The sequence below is a fragment of the Aythya marila genome, assembly GCF_965140915.1.
Source record: "Aythya marila genome assembly, chromosome: 3".
Taxonomy (NCBI): Eukaryota; Metazoa; Chordata; class Aves; order Anseriformes; family Anatidae; genus Aythya; species Aythya marila.
Window position 1 is genome coordinate 86,441,429 of NC_139044.1, and position 26,546 is coordinate 86,467,974.

At 36.3% G+C, this 26,546-nt stretch overlaps 1 protein-coding gene across 4 annotated transcripts in view; it reads left to right on the plus strand.

The window, feature by feature from the left end:
* The window catches only part of COL12A1 (collagen type XII alpha 1 chain), a 97,739-nt gene that overhangs the window by 23,932 nt on the left and 47,261 nt on the right, over positions 1-26,546 (plus strand). For all 4 annotated transcript variants that reach the window (XR_014317303.1, XM_082758044.1, XM_082758042.1 and 1 more), the window contains exons 14-31: positions 9,368-9,637; positions 11,575-11,841; positions 13,076-13,268; positions 13,988-14,109; positions 16,789-16,938; positions 17,022-17,141; positions 17,745-17,909; positions 18,102-18,248; positions 18,832-18,971; positions 19,932-20,061; positions 21,157-21,302; positions 21,572-21,701; positions 22,507-22,646; positions 23,209-23,338; positions 24,831-24,970; positions 25,083-25,215; positions 25,324-25,350; positions 25,661-25,803. Coding sequence is in view for 3 of the 4 variants with exons in the window: in XM_082758044.1 (XP_082614170.1) it covers positions 9,368-9,637; positions 11,575-11,841; positions 13,076-13,268; positions 13,988-14,109; positions 16,789-16,938; positions 17,022-17,141; positions 17,745-17,909; positions 18,102-18,248; positions 18,832-18,971; positions 19,932-20,061; positions 21,157-21,302; positions 21,572-21,701; positions 22,507-22,646; positions 23,209-23,338; positions 24,831-24,970; positions 25,083-25,215; positions 25,324-25,350; positions 25,661-25,803 (2,693 nt within the window). In the remaining variant the exon portion in view is untranslated. The remainder of the gene's footprint in view (positions 1-9,367; positions 9,638-11,574; positions 11,842-13,075; positions 13,269-13,987; positions 14,110-16,788; positions 16,939-17,021; positions 17,142-17,744; positions 17,910-18,101; positions 18,249-18,831; positions 18,972-19,931; positions 20,062-21,156; positions 21,303-21,571; positions 21,702-22,506; positions 22,647-23,208; positions 23,339-24,830; positions 24,971-25,082; positions 25,216-25,323; positions 25,351-25,660; positions 25,804-26,546) is intronic.

Consider the following 26,546-nt stretch of genomic DNA (forward strand, 5'->3'; position numbering starts at 1 on the left):
ATTAATGAAGAAAGGCAGATATGTCCAGAAGACAGGTAGTCCATCTAAGATCTTGTTTTTCCTTCAAAGTAGTATTTCTCTGTCTACTGACTATAGAAGGAGGATCCGAGAATTAGGCTCCAGCTCCCCACTGCCACTACCTATGTCTCAGACAACAATCCAATGCCCCTACTTTCTGTGATGACTTCACTCTGTCTTAGTGTATGAGGCACCTTGCAATTCATGCTGAAACTCCCTTGGCTTTCACTGCCTGGCCAAACCTCTTTTTTAATGTGGAGCTCTTGAGATATCAGGTGCGTTTTGAGTTCATGAGATAAACCTAGCTTTTTACTCTGTCATAAAGCTTGAACAATAGGGAAGTCTTTTAAAGCATTGCCTAAAGCTTCAGTTAAAATGCATTAGAAAAACAAGAGAGCTGTAAGCAGTAGAATTGAAAAGACAGAGTCATTAGAAAAACAGAATTCAGTCACAGGCAGAGATTGTCTTGTCCTTTCAGTACTCCCTCATGCAGGAGGGCTTGGATTCTCATTTGGACTTCCTGCAGAATGCTATGATAAATTGTTGATAGGAAGAAAAACAATCTGAAAACTGGTTAAAAAGTCAAAGAAGTTGAAAGAATAATTGATTATAGTTCAGGACTGTTTTTTTTTTTTTTTTTTTTTTTTTTTTTTTTTTTTATGCAATCAGATGGAGTTTAAAACGGATGTTGCACCTAGAGGGACACAGAGGCCTTCCTATAAAAGTTTTTACTCTAAGCAGATGGTTAAAACCTTGTGTCAAAAATTATGTGATAGTTTTAGTCTTGTAATAAATATGAATACATTAGCATCCTTGATACAACTTAACTGAATTTCTATTCAGTTTCTCATCTGGGAGAAAAACAAACTAAAAATTATGTTTACCATTTAGATAGGCATGACATATTCTTTGACAATTCAGCTAGATTTGAAAACCCTATCACAGCGCACTCCAGAAAATGTTACTTTTTGTATTAAAGCTGTCTATTAAATATTCCTTAGTTATCTAAATTGTTAGTAAGAGCATATGCAGTTGTCTGTAATTACTGAGTGATCAAAGGTAAAGAACAGAATACAAGTTTATTTTTGCAGCATATCTGCAGTTTCAAGGAATATTAAAAATATTTGAATTAGGCCAAAACTCTTTGGACATAGTTAATAGATATTTTGAAAGACTGACAAATAAATGGTACGAAAGTAGGCACTGTTAAAGTGCTTATAGGACAATGTTTCAATGTATAGTACTGTCTTACCTCATAAAAGGATGAAAAGACAAAGCTTGTGAAGAAAAACAGGCAACTAAGAATGAAAGGACTGCAATTTTGGTAACCAAAAGATAACATTCAAAGTTTAAACCCTAGTATAGAAATTTAGCTGAAAAAAGAAGTCATGTTGCCTGTAAAGTCAATACAAACATGGTGGGACTCTGTTGAAAAGTTATTCAGGTCAGTGAAGTGAGTACTTGACTAATCATTAGTTGAAATAACTTGTCTGACAGGCTTGGAATGGGACAGATCTTAACTCCTGGAGAAATAAACTTATCAACAGTAATGACAAAAAAGCTGTGAAAGGAAGCATAAAAAAGTGTTTAGTATTTCAGTTGGATTTTCCATGAGCCATAGTGTCTGAGAAACAAAATAGTGCAGTGAGTGTTTTTGATTGCCAACAGCACTGAAGTACTGAGTACTTAAGCATTTTCCTGTATCAGGAATCCCAGTGGGGCTTACTTAATATCTTTGCCATATGGCTTCTCACCAAAGCCATTCAGTCAGTGATGCCACATTTGCTGGCCGCTTCAGTTCATCAACAAATCAAGAGCTAGGGCTGAGATTGCCTCTCATACTAGAACAGTTGTGAGATTCTGGTATTGATATGTAATCTGAAGAGAAGTAAGTTTGGGTGTAATAATTTCAGCTCTAGTAGCAAAGTGATAAAGGAGGAACTGAGGATACAGTAGCTTCTCCAGCTATTGTATAGTCAAGTGTCAGGAAATGAAAAATCCAAACTCTCAGATGTTTATGGAATTTTACTGAATCACTAAATGGTCCCCTGTGACTAAGGGTGTAGACAAACATTCTTACTGCCTTCAGTAATGATTTACTTTGCATGTAGTAGGAGAACTCACACGGCAGTTATTTTATCTCAGTTGCAAGAGTAGCATTCAGCAGAGAAAAACTGGCCCTTATGGCTGGTAATTTTTTAAAGTGCTGTAACATGATTTGCAGAAACATGTCTAGGCATTCAGGTGAAAGTCCTTCAGTTACATATGCTATCACCAAAGTGTTTGGAACACTCAATGTAATTCCACCTCTGCTTTGTCCTACCCAGCAGTTTGTCAGTGTTTTTAGGCGGTTTTGCTTCAGGATACTCAAAAAATCCTTCCACACAAACCCAGTAATCATCTTTTAATTTTTCATTTTTTTTTCCAAGTATGTGCATGCCCTTACTGTTTCTCCACATAAAACAAAGAGGGCATATACTCCCCCAAGTAACTGTAGATATTCTCCTCTATAAATGGTTTGCATAGCTATCTGGTCCATCCCAGAGACAAACACATCCCAGAGGAGCTGAGTGTTGCGAACCATTCACAGACAGTGTAGACAGTTTAGCAAATAATTAATCATAAATAAATGTTCCGTACCGTACAGGTATTCAGAGAGCATGAGTTTACTTCTTCTTTGCCTTTGTGTAATAGGAATAGTAAATAATATTTTTTCACCTCTGTTGAAGGAAAGAAACTGTGTGTTTTCCTTCAGTAATCCAGATTTTAGGAAATTTTTGGTGCCCTGCTCTTTCACTCACTGGATCATTTTGTCTCCAGTTATGAAATACCATCCAGAGGTGAAAATTCTGGAGCTTTATATTTCATACTGCATTAAACATAACTGCATGTGCAAAATATGTGCTGTAGAAAACTCTCCACTTTCATACTCTCTCTTTCAAAAGTGCATGGTGATCTATCACTAGACAGCTTTGGTTGGAGCCCTTCTATAAGGGTGGCATGGAAATTTTTTCCTCAGACACATTTTGTTGGCTGTGATTTCCCCCCCCCATCTCACACAAAGACATTAATACTGCTAAAATAAATTTAACCAGTGCAGGCTGGTGTTTGCCATTTGATGAAGCAAGGCTTGTGACAACTGGAGTAACTAAACAGATTAGCACTAATCATTATATTTGATGGTACTTGGTAAAGATTTAAGAACAAGCAAGAAATTCTGACAGGAAACCCTTAGGGAAAAGTCCCCCCCCCATTCCTAAACACCCAAAACAACCCATTTGGTTTTCAATTTTTGTTTGGTCATAAAATCTTACTCAAATCATCTTACACCAAAAATAAAATGCAATGATAAACCTGGTGAGGGTGGTGAGTGTCAATGCAACAGTCAGTGAGCATTTTGTGAGGGCTACTGTTTTTCTAATCTGCCTATTTTTTTTTTTTTTTTTTTTCTAGAAGAGGTAGTTGCAAGTCTGACAAGAATTTCATTTTCTGCCCAAAGGTTTGCTGTCAGATGAAAAGAACATACTGTACATTAACTGCTAAATAGATTAGCTTTCATAATTTGCAGTTATTTTAAAGAAAAACAAATACATTAGGCAATCTGCACAGAAATGTTTAAAGATAATGAATGTCTGAAAAGCTGCTGAAATATTATACGAGTGCCCTCTTGCTGGCTGTTACATATTTTTCAGAACAGCTTTAAGAATATTTCAGTTACTGACCCTAAGCAGAAATGGATCAGAAAAGTCTGGAGCATTTTAAACACAAATTTCAGAGACAATTAGCAAATAAACCTTTTTTTTTTTCCAGAAAAAAAGTTCAGTGGTCAGATATTTCAAAATGTTTTCACTTATATCAGTAAAGTTTATAGTCTAGAAATGGTGTAAATGGCTGTAGGTCTTTTAAAAGAAATGAGATTGCTAGTCTACATTAGCATGTCAATGCATTTTACTTCTTACATTTGTACATTTTAGAATAAAAAGCACACGGTGTAGTTTATTATAACTAGATGATAAATTTCATAGAGATTTATGTCACGGTCCATTCCCCTTTGGAATCTTTATGTGTGAGTGATGTAGGGCCCAATCCTGCCATCCTGTTCTAGGAGTGGGTGTTTGTGCTATGAGAATTAGGCTCCACTCACTGTATTAAAGAAAAAATCTGTCATTACACTTTGTAGTTTTAAGTTATTTTCTGCTGTACATATTTATTAAAGCCTAGGTCTGAGGATTTTGGTAGAGGAATCCTTTTATTTTGATAATAAAATGAATAGTAGTTCTTTGGTAAATAAATGATTTATTTTTGCTGTTTCTATGGTAACACAAGAATGCTTTAGAAATGAATGACCTCCTACAGGCAGAATAGTACAAATTCGAGTGACATTTTCTTACAATGAGGTTTTTAGCATATCATAGGAACTTTACGTAATGCTCAAACTGTGTAGTGCTTCTTTCATCCTGACAGAAACAAGGACTCAGTGTTTCCAGGAGATTTAATGCTGTTTCATGCATTTCTTAAAATTATACATTCCGAGATTTTTGAGTCTGACATTTGAAATTGTCATTTGATAAAATTGACATTTGGAAAATTATTTTAGTTTTACATAGCAAATTAAATATATATCAGAAAACACAAAACCACCACCACCACCAAACAAAAATGACCTGCACCCCCAAAAGCAAACAAAAAGGTGTTTCTAGACAATTGAGAGTGGCGTTAACTGATTAACTGTTGGAACAGATGGGTAATATATTAAAGGACTATGACTTCCTGCTGGCCTTATCCTACAGTGGGGGACTCAGGAGTTCTCTAGCAGAGTCTCTGTCTTTTGAGTCAGAACCCTCCTGGTTTTCATTCTCAACCTTTTTTTTCATTCCCACTAGCACAAGACACTTGCTCTAACAGGGTCAAGTGAGAATTTCTTTTGTGTAGCAAGTCCTTCAGGACTTCCACAATGTGTGCACATCCCCTCTCACATAGGCAGCGTGCTTGAGGGCTGGTACTCCAGGAGTAACCAACTACTTTTCAGTTTTCAAAGAAGAATACCAGTTGATAGAAGTGGTTGTCTCCTCCAGTGCTGAGGAGAATTTGACCTCTGGAGTCAACCTGAAAAGATTCTGCCACCATCACATCTGATGTGTACACTTGGGTCCTCTGCTGCAGTGCCCTAGCCTACTGACTAAATGGGATACTCTTGGTGTATGCCATTGGAAACAAGGCAGGACTCAAACCATAAAGGTTTGGTATATGCCTCTGCAAGAGAAGGATCATTTATTTAGCTGATTCTGAATTTAGCTGATTCTGATTTTTTTTTTTTTTTTTTTTTTAGGATGCTGGCATAGACCAATTCTCTGTTTAACTTCTATTAAACATGGCTTTGCATGAAATTTATCACTGCAGGTTAATTTTGAAAGTTGGTCTTAAGAACATGTATAGAAAATTGTTTAAACTTGACCCAAACTGCATGTACAGCTCCCACTGAAATCAACTGGAGCTGTGTAAATGTTTCTGAGGATAAAGGCAATTTGAATAAAGCCATTTGATTTTTATGAATGTCAGCATTTAAATTTTAGCTGATTCACACAGTCTTGTGTTCAATGACAACAGCAATTGCCTGAGAACTGTGGGAAGCAAGCCAAGTAGACACAGGGAAACAACTTTAATATTGTATTTTGTCTCTGGCATACTATAGTGGAAAAACTTAATATGGAAACTGGACATTGCAAAAGTCCAGAGCTGGGTGTAAGACTGTCTGAGTTACCAAATTAGTTTCTGAGACTGTGTCTGCATGGAGAGACGGTAGGGATGGACAGGTACTACAAACAGATTGCAGTTCTGAGCTAAGGACTGCTGTGTAGAATCTGGATGGCTAAAACAGGTGACTAGCTTGCTTCCTTGGTCATCAAGGGTTTGAATTGTGTGTGCAAGTGTTTTGTTTCCCTGTGTACTCACTGTGGCTTAAACACTGTGTACTGTTTGGTACTCCCGAGCATCATAGGACTGAATGTGTGTTAGGGAATCATTTTTAAAAACAGCTGCTTCCTCACATACTGATGACATGGGGGCTATATGAAATTAAGGCCACACTTTAGCTTCCAGTTCCAGTCAGGAAAAAGAAGGAGTCATTTGAATGTTAACCGCCTGAGATCCTGCCAGCCAGCACTTTTCCTTCTACCACTTCGCAGTGTCTTTCCACTCTCCTTATCCATCCTGCTTAAACAAGCAGGTGAGAAGCAGATGTACAACAAGCATTTCTGAACATGTGAACCAAAGAACAGAATGACTGCTTCACTATTACAATATATTATTATTATTATATATATATATATATAATATAAGCAATGTACTTTGTTTCATTCTGAAGGAAAAATGTCTCATAGATCTACTTGTATGTTTGCTGGTCACTAAATAATGCTACTGTTATTGTGGAGTGTAAATATGTTTCTTGACTCTGAGTGTAGTAGCTTAGATAATACCTGATGGAATCCTAATAATTTCAGACTTACAGTTGGACTGCATCTCAAACACAGCTGCTCTCCTCATACAAAAGCACTTGTGAGAGATTCTAGTGAAACAGAAAATAAGCTGTCGGTGAACTTCCACCTCACACATGAGGTGCAAATCAAGTTAGTGTGTTATGTTAAAGAAATGTTCTCAGTTGCAGTGTAACACATAAAAAGTCCAATTTCCCTTAGTAGGTAAGTTGTCTTGTCAGCAGTTTCCAACTATTTGAAGTCAGAATTTTCCATTTAGGTCTAGTGGTTTGGTAGGAATCCCAGTCCCTTTCCCTCTCTTACCTTGCCTTATAAAAAAGACTTTTAGTTCCAAAGGATATATTTTTTTTCAGAAGTAACATATTACAGTAACTGGTGTTCATTACAGTCCATTCCAAACAAATTATTTTCCTCCGTTATTTAATGACCTCAATAATGACTTAATCAATAACAGTTTTAAATATACAGTTATGTTTGCAGTGTTTCCAACATATATCATTAACCGTAGTGTCCAAGAGTAGACTTGCAAAAAATTGTGCTGTGGTAGCAGATACTTTAATACTGAAATCATGTTGTGGCAAAGCCATGTTTTAAAGTAGCCAAAATAAAGTGACTTGTATATTTATATTACATTAAAATATGGAAAGAAAGGTTTTTATTGTGAGACATCTGTGCATTCTATCAAGTTAAGTTTTCCATATTTTTTCCATTTGGATTGCCTTAATATTTTTTTTTATTGTATGAAAAAGCCAAAATTTGGGAGTAGAAGCTTAAGAGCAGACAGAAAAATTGGTGTAATTTACTTTTGAAGGCAAATCCTTTTTCAGGCTTCCAGGAAAATTGGTCTTTGGGGTTTAGATTCTGCCCTGGCTTTTATTTAATGCAGTCACTGAATTCAGTGAGACTGCATGAAGCATGAACTGAGTTGGGTCTTCTCACTGTAACTTTTTCACTATATGCACCTACTATTTTTGTGAACTGGTAAACAATTGAACTTTAGCTAAACTCCCATATCTTAACCTGTTTTTGAAGAGAAGATGCCATAAATTGTGGTGACTTACATTGTGAAGCTAAAAACTGATTTGAAGAGTAAAATTGTAAGAAGTAATGCAGGGTTAGGATGGAAAAAGAATTGCCTTCAGAAAAACATGATGGGATGTCCCAAGATTGTGAATTAGAACTGCAAAAAAAAAAAAAACAAACCTACAGCACAAAGGAGTTATTTAACATGCTCTGTTAGCTATGTTTGATAGAGTCAGCTAGGTGGTTGGAGTGGTACCCTCTGATTCTGTAATCTGTGAAGTTGGTGATTCTTATCAGCTTTGCTTGCAGATACATTGATATTAGTTTCTATTTTATCATTAAGCCAAGTGGGATTCACTAGCTCAGTTTTAATGAGGTTGTGCTGGCAACGAGATAATTCCAAAATGAAGCCTTTCTGCAGGTAACCCTGTTTGTTCCAGTGGTATTATGTTTGGAAGCATTGCAGATTTGCAGTAGAATTGAAAGACAAATGAGTATGAAAACTGAAAATGCAGTTTATGACTGTGAGCAACTTGCTGCTCTGTCTTGGACTGAAACTGCTTCATGCTTCTGAAAAGTGAGGTCTGGGTTTGTGATGAGCTCAGACAGTGGAAATTGGATAAGTATTAAATTTCTCTGTGTTCAAAGAATTTTGAATCTGGTCCTGTGGTTGCTGTAGTATAATATACGAATATATTTTTATCAGTGCAGGTGAAACTTAGCCATGATGCCATAAGGCCACCTCAAGCTTTTAAGTCCTATTAGTAATCAGTCTCAGAAATGTCCTGTACAGTGAGATAGGCCATTGAGAATATACGTTGAAGAACCAAATGCTTCTGTGTGTATATGGATCTGTTTTTGTACATCTGGTTTTGTAGATCCCTTTTGCAGATTTTGCTACAGTGAGGCCATTGCATTAAAACCAGTCAGTGCTCTTTTCCTGCCTCAAAAGCCAGCCACTGCAATAGGAAAATTGAACATATGTTATAAATGTATGTTAAACATTAAACAGAGGCACTCCTTTTACTGCACCACTTCAGACCAACGAGCTCCATTTTTAAGCAGTGGAATTACTCTGGTGTGTTAGGTGAGGCTCACTCATCCAGCTGACAACTGGATTTCACATACTAACGAGCTGTTTCCTTCATTCCAGGCTGGCTGGAACAAACTATAGTCAGAAAGAAGGTACAAGTCTTACAAGTGGAGAGATAAGATTGTTTTCTGCTGTAACTGCTGTATGACGGAAACACACTGCAAATTAGTTGTAAACAGACAAAATGAAATAGCAGGTAGATCTAGTAAGCAGTAAGCAGTACTCAAGGAGATAAGAATAGTAATATTAAACAAATAAACGAAGTTGTCAGAGAATTTGAATGGACTATTTCACTCAGGTTAAAGTCTTCTTTATTTACCCCTCAGAAAAAAATTGCACATATGAGGGTGAAGATGAACAAATGAAGGAAAAATATTTAGTTGTGAGTTAAAACCTATGCAAATGAGCTGCAGCACATTTAAGCATTGGTTTCATTCTGATACTTTGCTTAATATCATTTTTATTTTGCAAATTTTAAAGCATAACTGCTAAGGATCTTGTACAGTATGGGATAGGTTATTCATAGCTTAAAGTTAGCTTTCAACATTTTGTTGAATAAAGCAATCAGTTTTCTCTTGGAACTACACATACATGTATATGTTATTTAAACTAGTATTGACAGGCCAAAATTTTGATTCTGCTTTTATGATCATTTTAATTTTCCATTTGTACTTTGCTAACTTATTAGTTAGCACGCTCTTTGTATTTCAGTGACAATTTGTTTTTTTCTTTCTTGCAGAACGTGGTTCACCTCGTAATTTGGTTACCACAGACATAACTGACACTACAGTTGGGTTATCATGGACACCAGCTCCAGGGGCAGTTAATAACTATAGGATAGTATGGAAATCACTTTATGATGATACAATGGGAGAGAAGAGAGTCCCTGGAAATACAGTGGATGCAGTGCTGGATGGCTTGGAGCCAGAGACTAAATACAGGATTTCAGTATATGCAACCTACAGCAGTGGAGAAGGAGACCCTGTAGAAGGAGAGGCTTTTACTGATGGTGAGTGTACTATGGCATTACCACCATTTGTAATATTAAGTTCTTGACAAAATTATGTTTTAAAGAAAATTGACCTTATTTTTCTTCACCTTTACTTTCTGAAAAGTCCCTTAAACCAAAGTCTCATCTCGAATCAATCAATTCTAGCTTTTTCTTTGACCATTAAAAATGTAAGTCTTTTCTATGTCATGTGGGGTTTGATTCAGTGAGAATTACCTCCAATTTGAGATGTGATTTTTGTGAAAATTACTCTGAATCCAGTCTTTCATGGGTTCTTTGTGTGACTGCTGGAAATCTGCTAGAATAAGTGATGTAGATAGAATAAGGATGGAAGACAGTAAATTCCCACAGAATCAGTCAATTTCCATTCCAACTTATTTCCCATTTAAATCTTTACAATCTTCAAACTGAAGCTCTTGCAGTGTCCTGCTACCAAAACCTTGTCATGTAAACTCTTCTTGAAAACAACAACTTGAACTCTGGCAGGCTCAGTGCCGTGACCACTACCCTAAGGAGCCTGTCCCAGTGCCTGACCACCCTCTGGGTGCAGAACCTTTCCCTAACCCCCAGCCTGACCCTCCCCTGTCCCAGCTCCATGCCGTTCCCTCGGGTCCTGTTGCTGTCTCAGAGAGCAGAGCTCAGCGCCTGCCCCTCCGCTCCCCTCATGAGGGAGCTGCAGGCCACCATGAGGCTTCCCCTCAGCTTCCTCTGCTCTGGGCTGAACAAACCAAGGGACCTCATCCACTCCTCATATCTCTTGCCCTCCAGACCCTTCATCATCTTTGTGGCCCTCCTTTGGACACTCTCTAACAGTTTTACATCTTTCTTATACCATGGTACCCAAAACTGCACATAGTACTTGAGGTGAGGCCACACCAGCACAGAGCAGACTGGGACAGTCACATGACTGGCTAGCAATGGTCTTTTTGATGCACCCTGTGATATGGTTGGTCTTTCTGGCTGCCAGGGCACACTGGTGACTCGCTACCAGGGCTATCAATAGACCCAGACCTGAGACTAACTAACATTTCATCCTTCTAGTGCAAACACAATTAGAAATTCTCAGTTCTTTGGTCTGGGAGAGGATACTGTAGCCTGCAAAGCCTACCTGACTGTGTGATGAAATACTGACATGGATTGCCATGACTTGGCATGGATTCTGGCATGCAAAGGAGGTTCTGTTTTGCAACAACCTAGATGGTTTATGCTGGTTCTCAACAGCATACCTTTCATTTAATTTCAGATCTTTTGTAACATTTCAACAGTCTGGAAAATATCTCTTAAAAGCTGAGTGCTGCAATCGGTAGAGAGAATGCTTTATTAGTCCTTGTCCTTATTTCAGCACTAATACTGTTCTATATTTAGTGTTCAGTGACTTTCCAAATACTCATGAGTATTTGTATGGGGCCCAACACTCAGGAGTACAGGCATTTACTAGTACTGTATCAGACCTGGAAACCCAAAATTTAGAAAATCTTAAGTCTGTAGATCATTTTACTCATTAAAAGGCTATATATAATATATATATTTCATTTATGATATATATAATATATGTATTATATATTACATTATGTATCATATGTATATTATATATAATATATATAAAACTTTCACTTTAGCATCCTGAATCCATTACTTAACAGATTACCAATAGGTGCTAGTAAATAAAACTTCCAGTTAGGCTGTAATCGTGTAATCGCTCTTTTTTTTTTTGGTCTTTAATGGAAAATGGACTTAGGTTTATTTAGTTCATTACAATCATGAAAGAAAGTAACAATGCTCTGTGAGGTTTACCTGTGCTTCCCCCAATGAAATAATGTAATTTTTAAGGAAAAAAAAAAAAAAAAAAAAAAAGCTAAATTAATTTAGTAGGCATGCATTTGAACATATCTTTATGTGACAAAGTAAACATTTACCCATATTTTTGCACTGAAAAGTGTCACCAAATGCCAGGACTGTGACTGTAGACAACGAGACAGAGAATACAATGAGAGTTACATGGCAGCCTTCACCTGGGAAAGTCTTGTCTTACCGTGTGTACTACCGACCACGCAATGGAGGAAGGCAGATGTTTGGAAGAGTAAATGCTCCTGCCACAAGCATAGTGTTGAAGAGACTTAAGCCTCGAACTACATATGACCTCAGTGTTGTTCCAATTTATGACTTTGGACAAGGAAAATCAAGAAAAGCAGAAGGAACAACAGGTATGTGCATACTTTTACAGGGTTTGATCATTAAAGTTTTCTACTGCAAACTGGTAACCATGATACATAGAAAAGCTGTGGTGGAGCCTGCTAAGATTATGAGTTGATATCCAAATTGAAGAAAATGTTAGAGGTTGAGAAGAGAATTTGATTTGTTGAAAATTTCTGTATGAGAGCTGAACACAGCTTTCTGCTGTTACACTGAGGATGTAGATGTGGTTTATGTTCTGACAATACTGGAACTGTTTTGAAACACGGTCACCAGAAGTTAAGGTGTTTTGTGAGGAAAACAATATTTGTCTACAGACTATTTAATCAGGCACTGTCATTTTTTTGTTATTATTTGCATTTTTGTTCTGGATATTGATTAAATAGCTACCCTGCATCCTGTTATTTAGATTTGTCTTCTTTGGTAATCATATTTTCTGTGGAAAACCTAAAATGGCCATCAGATGACTCTGAAGAGTCCTCAGTGAAAGCCTGACTGACCTCAGAGACCACTGCCTTTTGGACAAGCAGTCTTCTCTCTCAGAAATTCTCATATCTTTAATTCCTGGTGAGGGGATGTATGGGGGTCAAAACAAAACTAATTTTCTACTCTGCCTTTAGTTTTTGTCTGATGCTGGTCTTTTGTTTTGTAAGGAAATGGTCTCTTGCTCTCCAGATCAAATCAAGGAGATTTAAAATCAGTTTTCTGCTTCCGTAGGTAGAGAGCTGTTACCAAAAGAGATTTTTTTTTTTTTTTTTTTTTTTTCCTGAGATCTTTCTGCCCTCGTTGGGCAAAGTTACACTGAGATATGCCATTCTTTATTCTCTGGCTCACCTACCCTTTGCCGTTTTAAAGAGAGAAAGCTAATCTAAGCTGGTTGTATAGTTTTAATCTGTAATAAATAGAAAGATTGATAGTGATTAATCCATGGTCAACATTCACTGTAAAATCAGATGGATATTTAAGATAGATGACATAAATTGCTATCTATCCTTCAGTATGTTGACTGTAGAGGGAGCCTTGACAATAAATGTAGACTGTGTGTCTATTGTTTAGATAGATAAAATTAGGTGAAGTGAATCTCACCCTTCATATCTTGGTATTTGTCTTTATGTCAAAGAAAGGGACAAAGAGTTTAGGGTTGACACTAATACTGAATTTACATATGCATTTTTACACAAAATCATATTTGTCATTTTTTTCCTAAGCAGACCTGATTTAAATCCTTTTCTTACATTCTTGCAGCCTCTCCCTTTAAGCCACCTCGAAATCTGAGGACTTCTGATTCAACTATGTCCAGCTTCCGAGTAACCTGGGAGCCAGCCCCAGGGCGAGTGAAGGGGTACAAAGTAACTTTCCACCCAACTGAAGATGACAGGAATCTTGGAGAATTAATAGTAGGACCATATGACAGCACAGTGGTTTTGGAAGAACTTAGGTATGGATAATAAAAATCTCTCTTTTTTTTTTTTATTTATTTCTTTTTCTTTTTTTTTTTAAATAACTTCAGCTTGGGGCTTTGCTTAACCATGATTAGGGATTGTAATACCTGGCAAAATCTACTGTAAATTAGGAAGTATTTATGTCAGTAAAGTATCATGACCTGATGATGCAATCTTTGAGAAGAACCTAGCAGGGCTATTTCTGAGGTTATTCACATGACTGCTGGTGTTCTCATAGGAACTGAAGGAGGCAAGAAGTTGTATTCTGCATTTCACATATGATGGTATTAATGGGACAATGGAGAAGACAGCAGGAATTTCTAAAGTTTCTCTGAAAAGTTCCTTATGTTAAAAAAAAAAGCCTAGTTTAGTTCTTGATTCATTTTCTAAGAAGCCAGAATTTATAAAGTAGGCTTCATGTCAAAATCTGTTACACTGTCATGAATAGTATGCATATAAACTTGTATGTGTATTTAAAATGGGATCATTAAAAATCTTAAATTACTTGAACAAAGAAGACTATAAATTTATGTATAGAATCTAAAACCAGCTTCAGGTCAAAACTTCACTGTCTTGTGGAAGAACTAGTATCTGTGCTTCATGTTTTAACACATTCTTCTCTGTGGAGTAAAACTGTGAAAATTTCATAAGTGAAGTATCAACATTTAGCTAGCCAAGTGACTTCAGTTACAGTATATTTATTTAACTATTGCAGGGCAGGAACTACCTATAAGGTAAATGTTTTTGGAATGTTTGAAGGAGGAGAGAGCAACCCACTTGTTGGACAAGAGATGACCACCCTTTCAGATACTACTACGGAGCCATTTTTATCTAGAGGTAAACATGATTGTATTCAACAAAATGCAGTCTTGGCTTTTGGATAAAAGAGATTTAAAGTTTCACAGCATTCCTTATCATTTATCTAATGCACATAAATATCTATTTGCAGGATTCAGTAGACTCCCTAGTCTGATGACATAACCTCTCATTTGAAATGACCACTAAATATGCCCTAGTTCATGTTTCTAGTCCTCTGCTCCCTTTAGATGATCTTACAAAAAAGATAACTCGGGCAACCCATGTTTTACTGATTACTGAAAGCCATCTGCATCATATTTTCAAGCCATCCACATCTGTGTTAAATCATATAAGGTCAAATTCTTGAACAGAGATCATTGCTCATCTACAGGGGTGTTCACAGGAGTAGAACAAAGAATTTTAGGCAGATCTCTAGCCATTTGCTTGTCCTTATATGGTGACTTTTCCTTTTAAGACTAAGATCATATAATGGACAAAGATCTGTTAGCTGGGGATGTCAGGATATTACTGTGCATTATTTAAGTTTATATGCAACATAGCCATTATTTAGTCACTTTTACCATAGAAGGAGAGTTAGTACAGAAATGCAAGTGCTGAGTGTTTTCCAGTATCTGTTTGGGAATTTCTTCCTGCATAGCTAAAAATTCCAATCAAAGTTTCTACGATTGGTATGACAGCAGCTCCCTTGATGTGGTTAATGGTCCTCTGTATATTAACTGAATCTTACAGCCAGTATACTTGCAATTAATACTGGATAAAGAGAGTTTCAGAGTTTCCTCCTTCGTGGAAATCATAAAGAGCTTGTCTGCATCAGGTTGTTGCTTTTTAGTAGCCAAGTATACACATAGAAGTGAGACTTCTCTGCCATTTTAAGATTTCTATAACCATAAGAGAGAAGACAATTTCAGGAGGACAAAGAACCTCAGTGCAAAGGCATCTCAGAGTTAAAAACAAAACAAAACAATATAAAAAAACCTTCTGATAATTGACTCTATATTCTTCTTGCTTAACCTCTTTAATGCCCTGTTTCCACACTGGGCTGTGTAAAAAATACTACCCTCACTTTTTATTGACAACGTTTTTAGAAACTTCTGAAGTTATTGCTGTCCCACTATGTCTAATGCAAGAGGGTAAAACTACGAAAAACTACATAACAGGCCATCAGTGACATTAAAGTAAAGCTGTAATAAGTCTGGCAGAAAAATAATTACACCAAGAGTGGTTTGTTATTTTTTATTACGCCAGCTGTCATTTCTGTCTTGAGTGTTATATTCTTTAAGCTATTTAGTTTTACTAATGCATGGATTTGAGTCATGGTTAATGTGAGAAATGAATTTTATATCTGGGACTGTAAATGTAATAGTACATTATTTATTAATGGGGGAAAAAATTGCCCTAGGTGCCTTTGCTAGAATTTTCCATGTGGGGAACTATGGTAGTTGGAAGAAAAAAAAAAGTCAGAATAGTTTAACTTTTATGTTGTACAAGAAGCTAACCTTAACTTCCATATTAAAGTTATGCATGCAAGTTTTTGAACTAACATAATTTTACTTAAACCCTACTCCCAATTTATTTTATTGTCCTGACTAAAGACTAGATCTATATTTTCTATGCAGAAGAGGATCATGCTTTTAACCCCCAGGTACATGGAATAGTTATATTCATGAGTCTGCAGTGTTGGATCAATTATGTGGAACATATATGAAATCACAATATCTTTCAACTGTGATGAGTGTGGCTGATTTTTCTCAATGGGATTTCTTCCATATAAAGACCAGAAGCTCTGATGGCAGGAAGCCAGAAAATTTGCAGCTGGTAACACAATCTACAGGAAAAGAGAGAGAGCAAGGATTTTTTTTTTTTTTTGAAATGGCTGTGGATAAAATTGTGTCTTTCTGCTTTGTATAAATATTTTGTGATTTTCCTTGTGATGAAAACAATATGATGCATATTTCATTCTGTAATTTGTGAATTGAAGATACCTGAAATATCTTCTTACATTTTCAGAACATTGCAGCTTTATATAAATGTTTGTTTTTGTCCCCTCTCTATTTCTTGAACTGTGTTTATGTTTGTGTATCTTCTAAACTGTGACCTTTCTTTCCTCTACGTGCAATCTACTGTACCACCTGTCTTTTGTCCCTGAAAAACCAGAAATTATATTTATATGAAAGTGGTTGTTATATATTCTGTTAATTCCACTGCTACATAGTTGAAAATTGAGCAATAATTTAGTCATGAACAATAGACCAAAATACTGTGACTTTGGATAATCTGATAATGTTCACTGCCATGTCAGTGGTTAGCTCAGTAGTCCTTTGGAAATCCTCTAAAGTAGTTTACAAAATCTCTGAAAGATGGTTATCAGCCATCTTTAAAGACCAAAATAGATACTGACATGACAATAGGGAAGAGTACTGGCCCTGACATTTTAGAAGGCTTATTTCTAAAAGGAAACATACATGAAAAAAATTTATACAGCTTTTGCCATGGAACTAGTGACTAGTGTGAGTAACGTTCACAAATAGGTCATACTTGACAGAGTGCCAGTGAATAAAACTAGAGCTATTTTGGAAACTAACTCATGACATATGTCATATAAAAGAGGATTGGGAAAGAAAGCTGTCATGCTAAGGCTATATTTTTCTGGTTGAAACGTATCATGCTAAGGTTATATTTTTCTGGTTGACATGGCAGGTTTAGAATGTAGAACCAGAGCAGAAGCTGATATCGTGCTGCTGGTGGATGGCTCATGGAGTATTGGGCGGCCAAATTTTAAAACGGTCAGGAACTTCATAGCTCGTATCGTTGAAGTTTTTGATATTGGTCCTGACAAAGTACAAATTGGTAAGTTGTCATATGTCAGAGAGAAAATAAGGCATAGTTGCTGCATAGCTACATAATAACTGTGTAATAATGGCTTTTTCCAGGTCTTGCACAGTATAGTGGAGATCCCAGGACAGAATGGAATCTGAATGCTTACCGAACAAAACAAGCTTTGTTAGAGGCTGTAGCCAACTTACCATACAAAGGAGGCAATACTCTAACAGGTATGTCACACCACTAGGATTTTCTTAAGCTCCATGAAAAGAATTCTAGTAGCTGAGAGTGGAATTGTGTAGGGGGCTCAAATTAATCCGTGGTGAAAGGGCCTTATAATGCACTCCAGTATGGTTGGAAGAGAGTAGGGCCTATGTATATGCATACATATGTGGACACATGTATGTGTAAATGGAAGTGTATTCTTAGTGAAAATCTAGAGAAAGAGAGAAGGAAAGAAGATCTTGGGTGATGAAGAGCTTGGGTTATTGTTGAGCATATGAGAAGAAGAAAAGGTCAGGGTTGGCAGGTAACACCAACCTATGTCAGGGTTGGCGTTAAAGCAAGGTGACCCAGAAGGGAGGATAGAGTGGACCATATAGGAGTGTGATGCATAGGAGGTAAGAGATTATAGACCTTCAAAGGGCTGAAATAGTGCCAGATGCTGTTAAGCGTACATGACAGACCACAACTAGGTAATGAGTGCCTCTTGAAGTGGTAAATTGTGGAATGATGTTTTCAGAGTGAAATCACTAGGATGAAATGCTAGCCTTTATCATGACTGTATGTTGAAACAGTTTATAGTGATGGTTGTCCTCTTTGTATCATGCTAGGAATGGCCTTGGATTTCATCTTAAAAAACAACTTCAGGCAAGATGCAGGTTTACGGCCCAGAGCTCGCAAAATTGGTGTTCTCATCACTGATGGCAAATCACAAGATGATGTAGTCACCCCTTCAAGAAGACTCAGAGATGAGGGAGTGGAACTTTATGCAATTGGTAAGTATTACATGAAGAGGTGACCTGAGCCAATTTCCTCCCACCCCTCTGCTAAATGTGTAGAGAAGTGGAAACACGTAAGTACCTAAAACGATACTTACATTCAAAGTGTGTTTAAGGGCTTATTTTCATAGTGTTATGTTTCACAGTTGTCATTTCTAACAAGTTTTGTTTTCATGTCTTCTCTGTAAGGTATTAAAAATGCGGATGAAAATGAATTGAAGCAGATTGCAACGGATCCAGATGACATCCATGCTTACAATGTTGCAGATTTCTCCTTCCTGGCTAGCATTGTTGAGGATGTAACCACGAATCTGTGTAACAGTGTGAAAGGTCCAGGTACATCACATTTTCAGTCTAGTTCATCCTTTTTCCATCTATGTGCTTGTGATGCTAATTCCTTTTTATTACTTACTGGGAACACTGCGTAGCCCTGGGCTGTTTTTTCAGCTGCTAGTGTGAGGAAGTTGTGCAGACCACCTGGACTACCCTGCAGGGATTCTTTCTTTCCTTTAAACAATGACTGTGTTATACCTAACACAGCATGACATGGCTGGACATGCCTGCCTTTTTTCCCAGAGTCAGGAAGTACGTTTCTCAACATGTTACCTTTTTGCTCAGTGTGGCAGGTTCTTTGATGATTCTCATTCAATAAAGAAAATTATAGCAACCCTACCATTTTTAAGTATTAATGTCTGACAGCTCAAAAGCAAAGCCTGGCATGGAAAAACAGTAATGGTAGCTGATGGTACTCCAAGAAAACACTGGAGTCTTTTTTTTGTCTTTTTTTTTTTTTTTTCTAAAGTATTTTTTGTCTTGTTCTAGTTTATGTTTTCAATTGTCAATATCTGACATTTTCATTTTGTCAATTCCTGATGACAAAAGATAAATTAATATATTTTTAACTTTTTTTCACTTGTAGGTGATTTGCCACCTCCCTCTAACCTAGTTATTTCAGAAGTGACACCCCGTTCTTTCCGTCTGAGATGGAGTCCACCTCCTGAGAGTGTTGATAGATACAGGGTTGAATATTACCCTACCACTGGAGGTCCCCCTCAGCAGGTTAGTACTGAATGTTTATCTCTGAGATTGGCCACAATAATATTGGAATTCCACATTACAGTAACATCGTTCTAAAGATTTTGCTCATTAGTGTCTGTACAGTATAACAAAAATAAAAAAGGCTTCCAAGGTCGAGAATTTCAATAAATGCTAAACAAAACTACAAAGAAATAGGAGCATAAAGATGGCTTTGGTTGTTTTAAAATTATTAATCCTGGAGTAAAATGTATTTATTAAAAAAAGTTTACTGATATTTCCAGTAATTCCTTTCTGTTCGTATTCCATTATCCTATATCAGTTTAAATAAGTGTATAGTAACATTTTTCTGAGCATACTCACAAGTAAGCTCACTGTCCTTTTAATACATTTTCTTTTTAAAAGAAAAAAAAAAAAGATAGAGTGAACTCTGAATGTACCATCTCTGAATGTAGTTTTTAAATCATCTTAACTCAAATTTGACTTATGGTGAGCTTAATCTTAGTAAAACATGACCTCAGGATTTGACTTCTGATTTGGGTTGGAGCAATCATTCTGGTGCACATGGACTTTACAGCTTGACTGATTGCTGGCATTGCTATTCTGTGAGGTGTTGCTAGTGGCATGTACTGTAACAACCTGGATTATCCTGGATGCTTGAAATCTTTTTCCAGGTGGTAACATTGTGATGGCATTTTCTTTATGTTGCTGAATAATGTAAAAATTTACATCATGTGTGAAAGCAGGGTGCTAGCTATACCAAGTCCCATTGAAAACAAGTCTGCTTGAGCATTCCCTATAGCTTGCTTTGCAAAAATAATGTTATCCTGTAAGATAAAATATGTAGAAGATTAACACTATAGTGATTTTCAGTTCCAAACCATTGATTTCTGAATAGTTTCACAAGGAATTATTTTTCTCTTAGAGACAGGTTTACAAACATATTTGTTATACAGTTGTTAACATTCCTTCTCTTTTATGTAGTTTTATGTAAGTAGGATGGAAACTACAACAGTTCTGAAAGATCTGAAACCTGAAACAGAATATGTTGTTAACGTGTTTTCAGTGGTAGAAGATGAAAGCAGCGAACCTCTAATCGGCAGTGAAACAACCTGTAAGTTAGAATTATCATGCAAATAACATAAGAAGCAATTTGTTATGAGGAGAACTGTTCAAAAGAACTTTTAGCACTGTGGGCTTTCTTTTTAGAGGAGACAAAATTTTTAATTTCAGTGATCAAATTGTATTGTTTTACCCTGGTTGTTGAGATCTTGTCCAGAAAGCTGTAGCAAAGACAAATTGCAGTGTGGAAAAAGTGTTTGTTCCAACTTCATTCCGAGCTTATAAAGCACAGGTGTACACAGCTTCTTAGACTAGAAGAATAGCAATGAATTACAAGGCAGAGTTTATAAATTCTAGAAATTTGATCAGATAGAAACCTGTAGTCCTTCATTTCCAGATTAGATAATTAATTCCTGCTATTAGCAGACAGAATACTATATGAAATTCATTCTGATTTTATCAGATTAATTAAAAGTATGTTCAATACAGTAAAATCACTTTTATGCGACACAGCCATTATGTTTTTACTGTTAGCTGTCTACAGCATTGATTTAGGTGGATTTGTGCTGAATGCAACATAGGGTGACTTTGTGACTTTCCTGCCTGTTCAAGCATATTGAATGCTAATGTCTCATTTCAATTCTGTCATTGTTTTGCATTGGGCTTGTCATAAATCCCTAAAGAAGCTACATAATTTTTATAAAGTCTGTGATAATTTTTGATGTTTATTTGATATTTTGAGAAATATAGAAAAAGAAAATATATAAAATCTTTTTAGAAGTGCAGATCTCAAAGTAGTCATGTACTGTTTTATATTAGATCATTCATGTGAGTTAATATTGCTTTTTAGAATATTCAAGTGTTCCATTGCAGACTTGTAAGATAGTTTTTTAGCTGTGCGTATAGCAAATCTTTAGCACATTCGAAATGTGATGACAATTACTTCATTCTTAAATTTAGCACCATTTAAAATACTACTACTTGTAGATGACTTTTTTTACTGCCTGTAATGTACTCCAATACATCAAGAGCATAATTTTCTGTGATATCACTATATGTCACTATAATGTGATGATCACTATCTGTGATGTGAAATATGAAAAGTGCAAAAGGTGAAAAAAAATAATATATTTTTTTTATATGACAGTGCCAATGTCTTCAGTTAGAAACCTGTATGTTTATGACATTGGATCAACTTCTATGCGAGTGAGATGGGAACCTGTCAATGGAGCTACAGGTTACTTGTTAACATATGAACCAGTGAATGCCACAGTCCCAGCCACAGAGAAAGAGGTAAGAGAATTTGTCTTCACCTCTTGTACTCTACCAAAATAATCAGAAAAACTGATTTTCTTGATATATCACAATAACCAAAAGAGGCTGATATGTAGCACTCAAAGTGCAGTGATTACTGGGATATTGTATACAATGACATCAGTCAGGAAGCTGTAAATATACTGTGAATCTCATAAACAAAATTCCCTTGAAGTTAAATCATTGCTTGCTCTTCTGCCTTTGCATTCTTTAGTTTTTAAACATGGTGTGTTATTTTTCTTGTACAGATGCGTGTTGGACCATCAGTGAATGAGGTTCAGCTAGTAGACCTCATCCCCAATACTGAGTACACTTTAACAGCTCATGTATTGTTTGGTGATATCATCAGTGACCCACTCACCTCCCAGGAAGTGACATGTATGTACATCTTGGTTTTTGCTTTGTTGTTATTGCTTCAGCGGAATTTAACTTTCATTTTATTTAATGCAACAGTTTTTATATATTCTGTTTTATTTAGAAGACCGTCTCATCCATATTTAATGCATTTTATAGCACTCTCACATTGCCAAAAGACCTTACAGGCAATTTCAATGAAAAGGTACCTACCTTTTCCTCCAAAGAGGAACATATTTATTTTTCCTTCAGTAATAAAGGAAGTTATAGTATTATAGTGTTTTTAAAAATGACTCAATCTTGCTTACATTTAGAAACCTTCTTCTCAAATTCAGACATTCTCTAAAATACAGAAAATGCAATGGCCCCAAATATTAATAAATTGGAAAAGTTAGGTGAGAAGGAAACATGCCATACAAAGGGAAAAATTGATCTAATCATGGCTTAAACATAGCTTACTTTTCCTTAAACATCTTTCCTTAAACATTTCCTACTGCCAGAAGAAGGTTTCTGGGCTAGATGGTAATCCTTATGTACTTGAAAAATGCTAAGCCCTTGACTGTACATGAAAAGTGATGTTTTTAAGCTCTGTTACTTCTGTATTGTGCTCATAATTTACAAATATGAAGTTATTTGTTTATAGCTGTTTTGCTTATTGCTGGGACAATATGTTCTTAAGCTGTCTCAGATAATGGTCTGAGCAATGAACTTCATGTAAAATTATTGCCTCCATTTCAATGCAATATATAAAAATACTTAATGACTTCTGAGAGACCTGTGGCTCTGCTGTGAATAGCATTTTCACCTGCTACTGTCATTATTTTTACAGTACCTTTGCCTGGACCAAGAGGCTTGACAATTAGGGATGTTACTCACAGCAGCATGAATGTCCTCTGGGATCCTGCTCCAGGGAAGGTTCGAAAATACATCCTAAGATACAAAGTAGCCGATGAAGCTGACATAAAGGAGGTAAGCAAAAAGAATGTTTTTGCAAGTACTTGGTAGTTTTGTTTTGAGGAGCCAGCTTATTAATAAATAGTAAAAGCAATATAGCAAGCCAGCATTAAGAATAGAGAACATCAGTTCTTGGAATTTGCAGTCAGGAAAGGGTACTGATGTCTTGGAAGCTGAATAAACTTGAGATGGATTTTTCCTTTCTTTCCTTCCTCCTTCTCTTCTTAAAGAAAAGGGAAAGAAAAGCTCAAACTGATTGGAGAATTATTATATGCTTTGATAAACAGCCATTTCTGCTCTCTGCTTAAGTGTTACCTTGCCAAACTTTTAGAATTAGGAGAACACGATTGCAGAATAAAGGTATGTTAGCCCCTCTGTCTACTGGCAGCTCATGGGTAAGCATTGCTAGAGATGTCTTCCTTACAGTTAGGTGCAAACTTTCCATAATTGTACTGCTGGACATGAATATAACTCTTAATAATATAATATAATATAATATAACTCTATAATATAACTCTTTGAAGTTTAAATGTGTTTTTCTAATTGAATGAGAATTTTCTGTTGATGCATTTCCTAGGTGGAAATTGACAGACTCAAAACCAGCACCACTCTTTCTGATCTTTCCTCCCAAAGACTGTATAATGTAAAAGTTGTTGCTGTGTATGATGAAGGGGAATCTCTACCAGTAGTTGCAGAAGCTGTTACTCGTAAGTTTTCCTAACAACCCTTCTTTTAGTATTTTTATGTTATATTCTATTTGAGTATGTTGCAATATACTCATGTTAAGTTAAGGTGGAAACAATTTCATCTGTCTGAGAAATATTTTATTTGTAGCATAATTTGCAATATAACCCCCAGAAGTCTCAGATGAGTTGTGTTTTACTGCAGCAAACACTGAAACTGCAGTCTGCAATGAGGGGAAAGACCAGCAACTGAAGCATAATTATTGACATTAGGATGCTGAAGGAGGAATGTAAGGGTAAAATTAGAGAATGCAGAGTAAAGGGTTTGCAAATCTGTACAGTTCGTTGACATCTAGGAAAGCAAGTGAGAATCTGGGACATATAGTAGGGGCTTAAAGAGATGTGATCTTTCTTCTGATAGCAGAGAGTTTTTGTAGCATGAAATGGTAAATCAGCCTCCTGTACTTTTAGAGATGTTATTCAGGGAATCATAAAGGTGACTCTTCAGTAATAACAACAGAATAAGACAATCATATTGCATGGAGTGTAAGAGCAGATATCCATGTAAGAGACTGTACTGGGTCTGGCTGGAATGTTAACTTTCCCTGCAGCAGTGAGAGAGTGGTTGTGGTGTTTAGCTGCCTAGCACGGTAAAGCCACCACAGAGACATGTCCAACTGAAAAGAAAAAGCTGACATCAGGAAAGCCCTCATCCTGATCTAATCTTTAGAACACAGTTAAGAACACAGTTAAAATGAAGAACTAGAATAGAAATGAGCAGTGTTACCTTATCACTGACCATCACTCTGAACTGAAAAGAAAGAAAAATGCTCTCACTTTTTTTTTTTTTTTCCTGAGTTTCCCATTTTAAAGCCTGGTGTTTTGAAAAATATTTTTGAGTTTTTGTTGTTGTTGTTGATTTGCTTGCTTTTGTGTAAGCCTGTGGTTTGTAGCTATGGTTTTGTCTGAATGTGTAAAGAGAAAGAGGAAAAATCAGCCAAAATAATTGCTTTTAGTTTAATTCTTTGGTTTTACCTCTTTACTAATTTCTTTCCAGTATCTATAACATTTTGCCTTCTTAACCTACAGTTAACCTCAGTGAACTTTTTCTAAGACAATCTTGTAATTCAGTCATGACTTACTTAGTTTGTATAAGGAATTTTAAGATCTGGAAGAAACTCATGCAGGACCTCAATGTCTGTATGTGGGAGTTTGTAATTACCTACTCTAACTCCAAAATGCAAGAGCTAGGACTTTGTTTGTTGTGAGTAGGTGTGTGAGTTTTTCTGAGGTCATTAGAATGGTTTTATCAGGTGACAACATGTTGATGTGAGATTATGAAGGACAATTTGCTTAGAGTAGGTGGGCTGAGTTATACCACAGTATTTTACTGTAGTCATTTGAAGCATGGTAAGTAAGGTCTGAATCTTCTACATAATCTTCTAAATTCTTTGTTTGAGCAGTTCCTTGGCTTAACTTTGTTTTGTAGTTACATCGTTTCCTTCTCTCACAATAGAGCCTGTGCCAGCACCAGTCAATCTCAGAATCACAGATGTAACAAAACATAGTTTCAGAGGAACTTGGGATCATGGAGCTCCAGATGTCTCTCTCTACAGAATAACCTGGGGACCCTACGGAAGATCAGAAAAACAGGAGGTAAGAATAGTCACCATAAGATTTTGGGGGCAGTCTCTCAGAGGGCATATTTTAAAATCAATCAATCTATCTATCTATCTATCTATCTATCTGTTTATTATTTCTCCACAAGACCATCTTAAATGGGGATGACAACAGTCTGGTCTTTGAAAATCTGGATCCAGATACATTGTATGAAGTCTCAGTTACTGCCATCTATCCTGATGAATCAGAAAGCGATGACCTGATTGGCAGTGAACGAACATGTAAGTAATTACAGGGTATCTACATGTTATTATTGATATTTGTTAAATCAGAAAGCATACACATACAAGAATACTGAACACTCTTTCTATTTTTATTTTTTTTTCTAGTACCCTTGGTACCTATAACTACACCAGGTAAGAATCTGAATTTCCGGGTATGTTATTATTAAATAAAACTCATGGCTACCTCTTTTTTTCTAAACTGAGAAGAATGTTGACATTAAAAAGCTGAGATCATTTAATGAACAGCATTGTGTATTTGGAAGAATACTAAACACTAGATTACCACATGTTTATTGTTTTACAAACATTACAGTTTATGTTTTCTTGTTCTTAATATATTCTGCTCTTGGTCAGGCATTCATTCAGTCCTAAAAGTATGAATGAAGTGTTTGTCCCTGCTTTTTGCTTGAATTAAATATTTATTCTTCACTACCTTTTTCAGCCCCAAAGAGTGGCCCACGAAACCTTCAAGTATACAATGCAACGTCACACAGTTTGACTGTAAAGTGGGACCCTGCCAGCGGCCGAGTACAGAGATACAAGATCATTTACCAGCCTATCAGTGGAGATGGCCCTGAACAGTCGGTAACTAATTTTGAATTGCTGTAGTTATTATAAGGTAGTTCTGCAAATTAATGTGTTAGAAGAATTTATTTAAAAAGCACAACTACATATTAATCACCTTTTAGGTGAAGACATATTTGTAGTAGATAAGTATATATTCCTACCTTTTTCTTTCTCTTCTTTCAGATCTGAGATAGAACATTCTCTAGGGAGCAAATAACCCAGTAACTTCGGATACAGCCCTTTAAAAAAATCATATAGTCTATAGATATAACTAGAATATAGTTACAGTCTGTTGAGGAATAAATCAAGCAGCACATGAGAATACAAGTTACAGATACACAGATAGTTATCTCAACAGTCAAGAACTACCATGACCACTTCCATAGCCCAGTGTTCATCATGTTTTTTTTTTTTTTTTTTTTTTTTTCATACTGTGTCTTGTGCGTTATTAGAGGCACTTTGCCTTGGAACATACCGTGGGCAGTTGAGAATTGCATGGTATCCTCTCTTACTATGCTGGGGACAGAATAACCCCCCAAGAAGTCTTAGCTGCAAACATGGGTCCATGGGAAACATGCTAGGGAAGAGTTTAAGGTTATTTGAGTGTCGTTTAATATGACTGAGCAGCTGTAATAATAGGGAGAACCAGTACTGTATGATCAGCCAGCTTTCCCTGCATCATTAGAAAGAATTGTGATGAGTGCCCATGGTCCATGCAACACCACTTGGGAATGTTAATTCAGTCAGCCTGTTTACCAGAA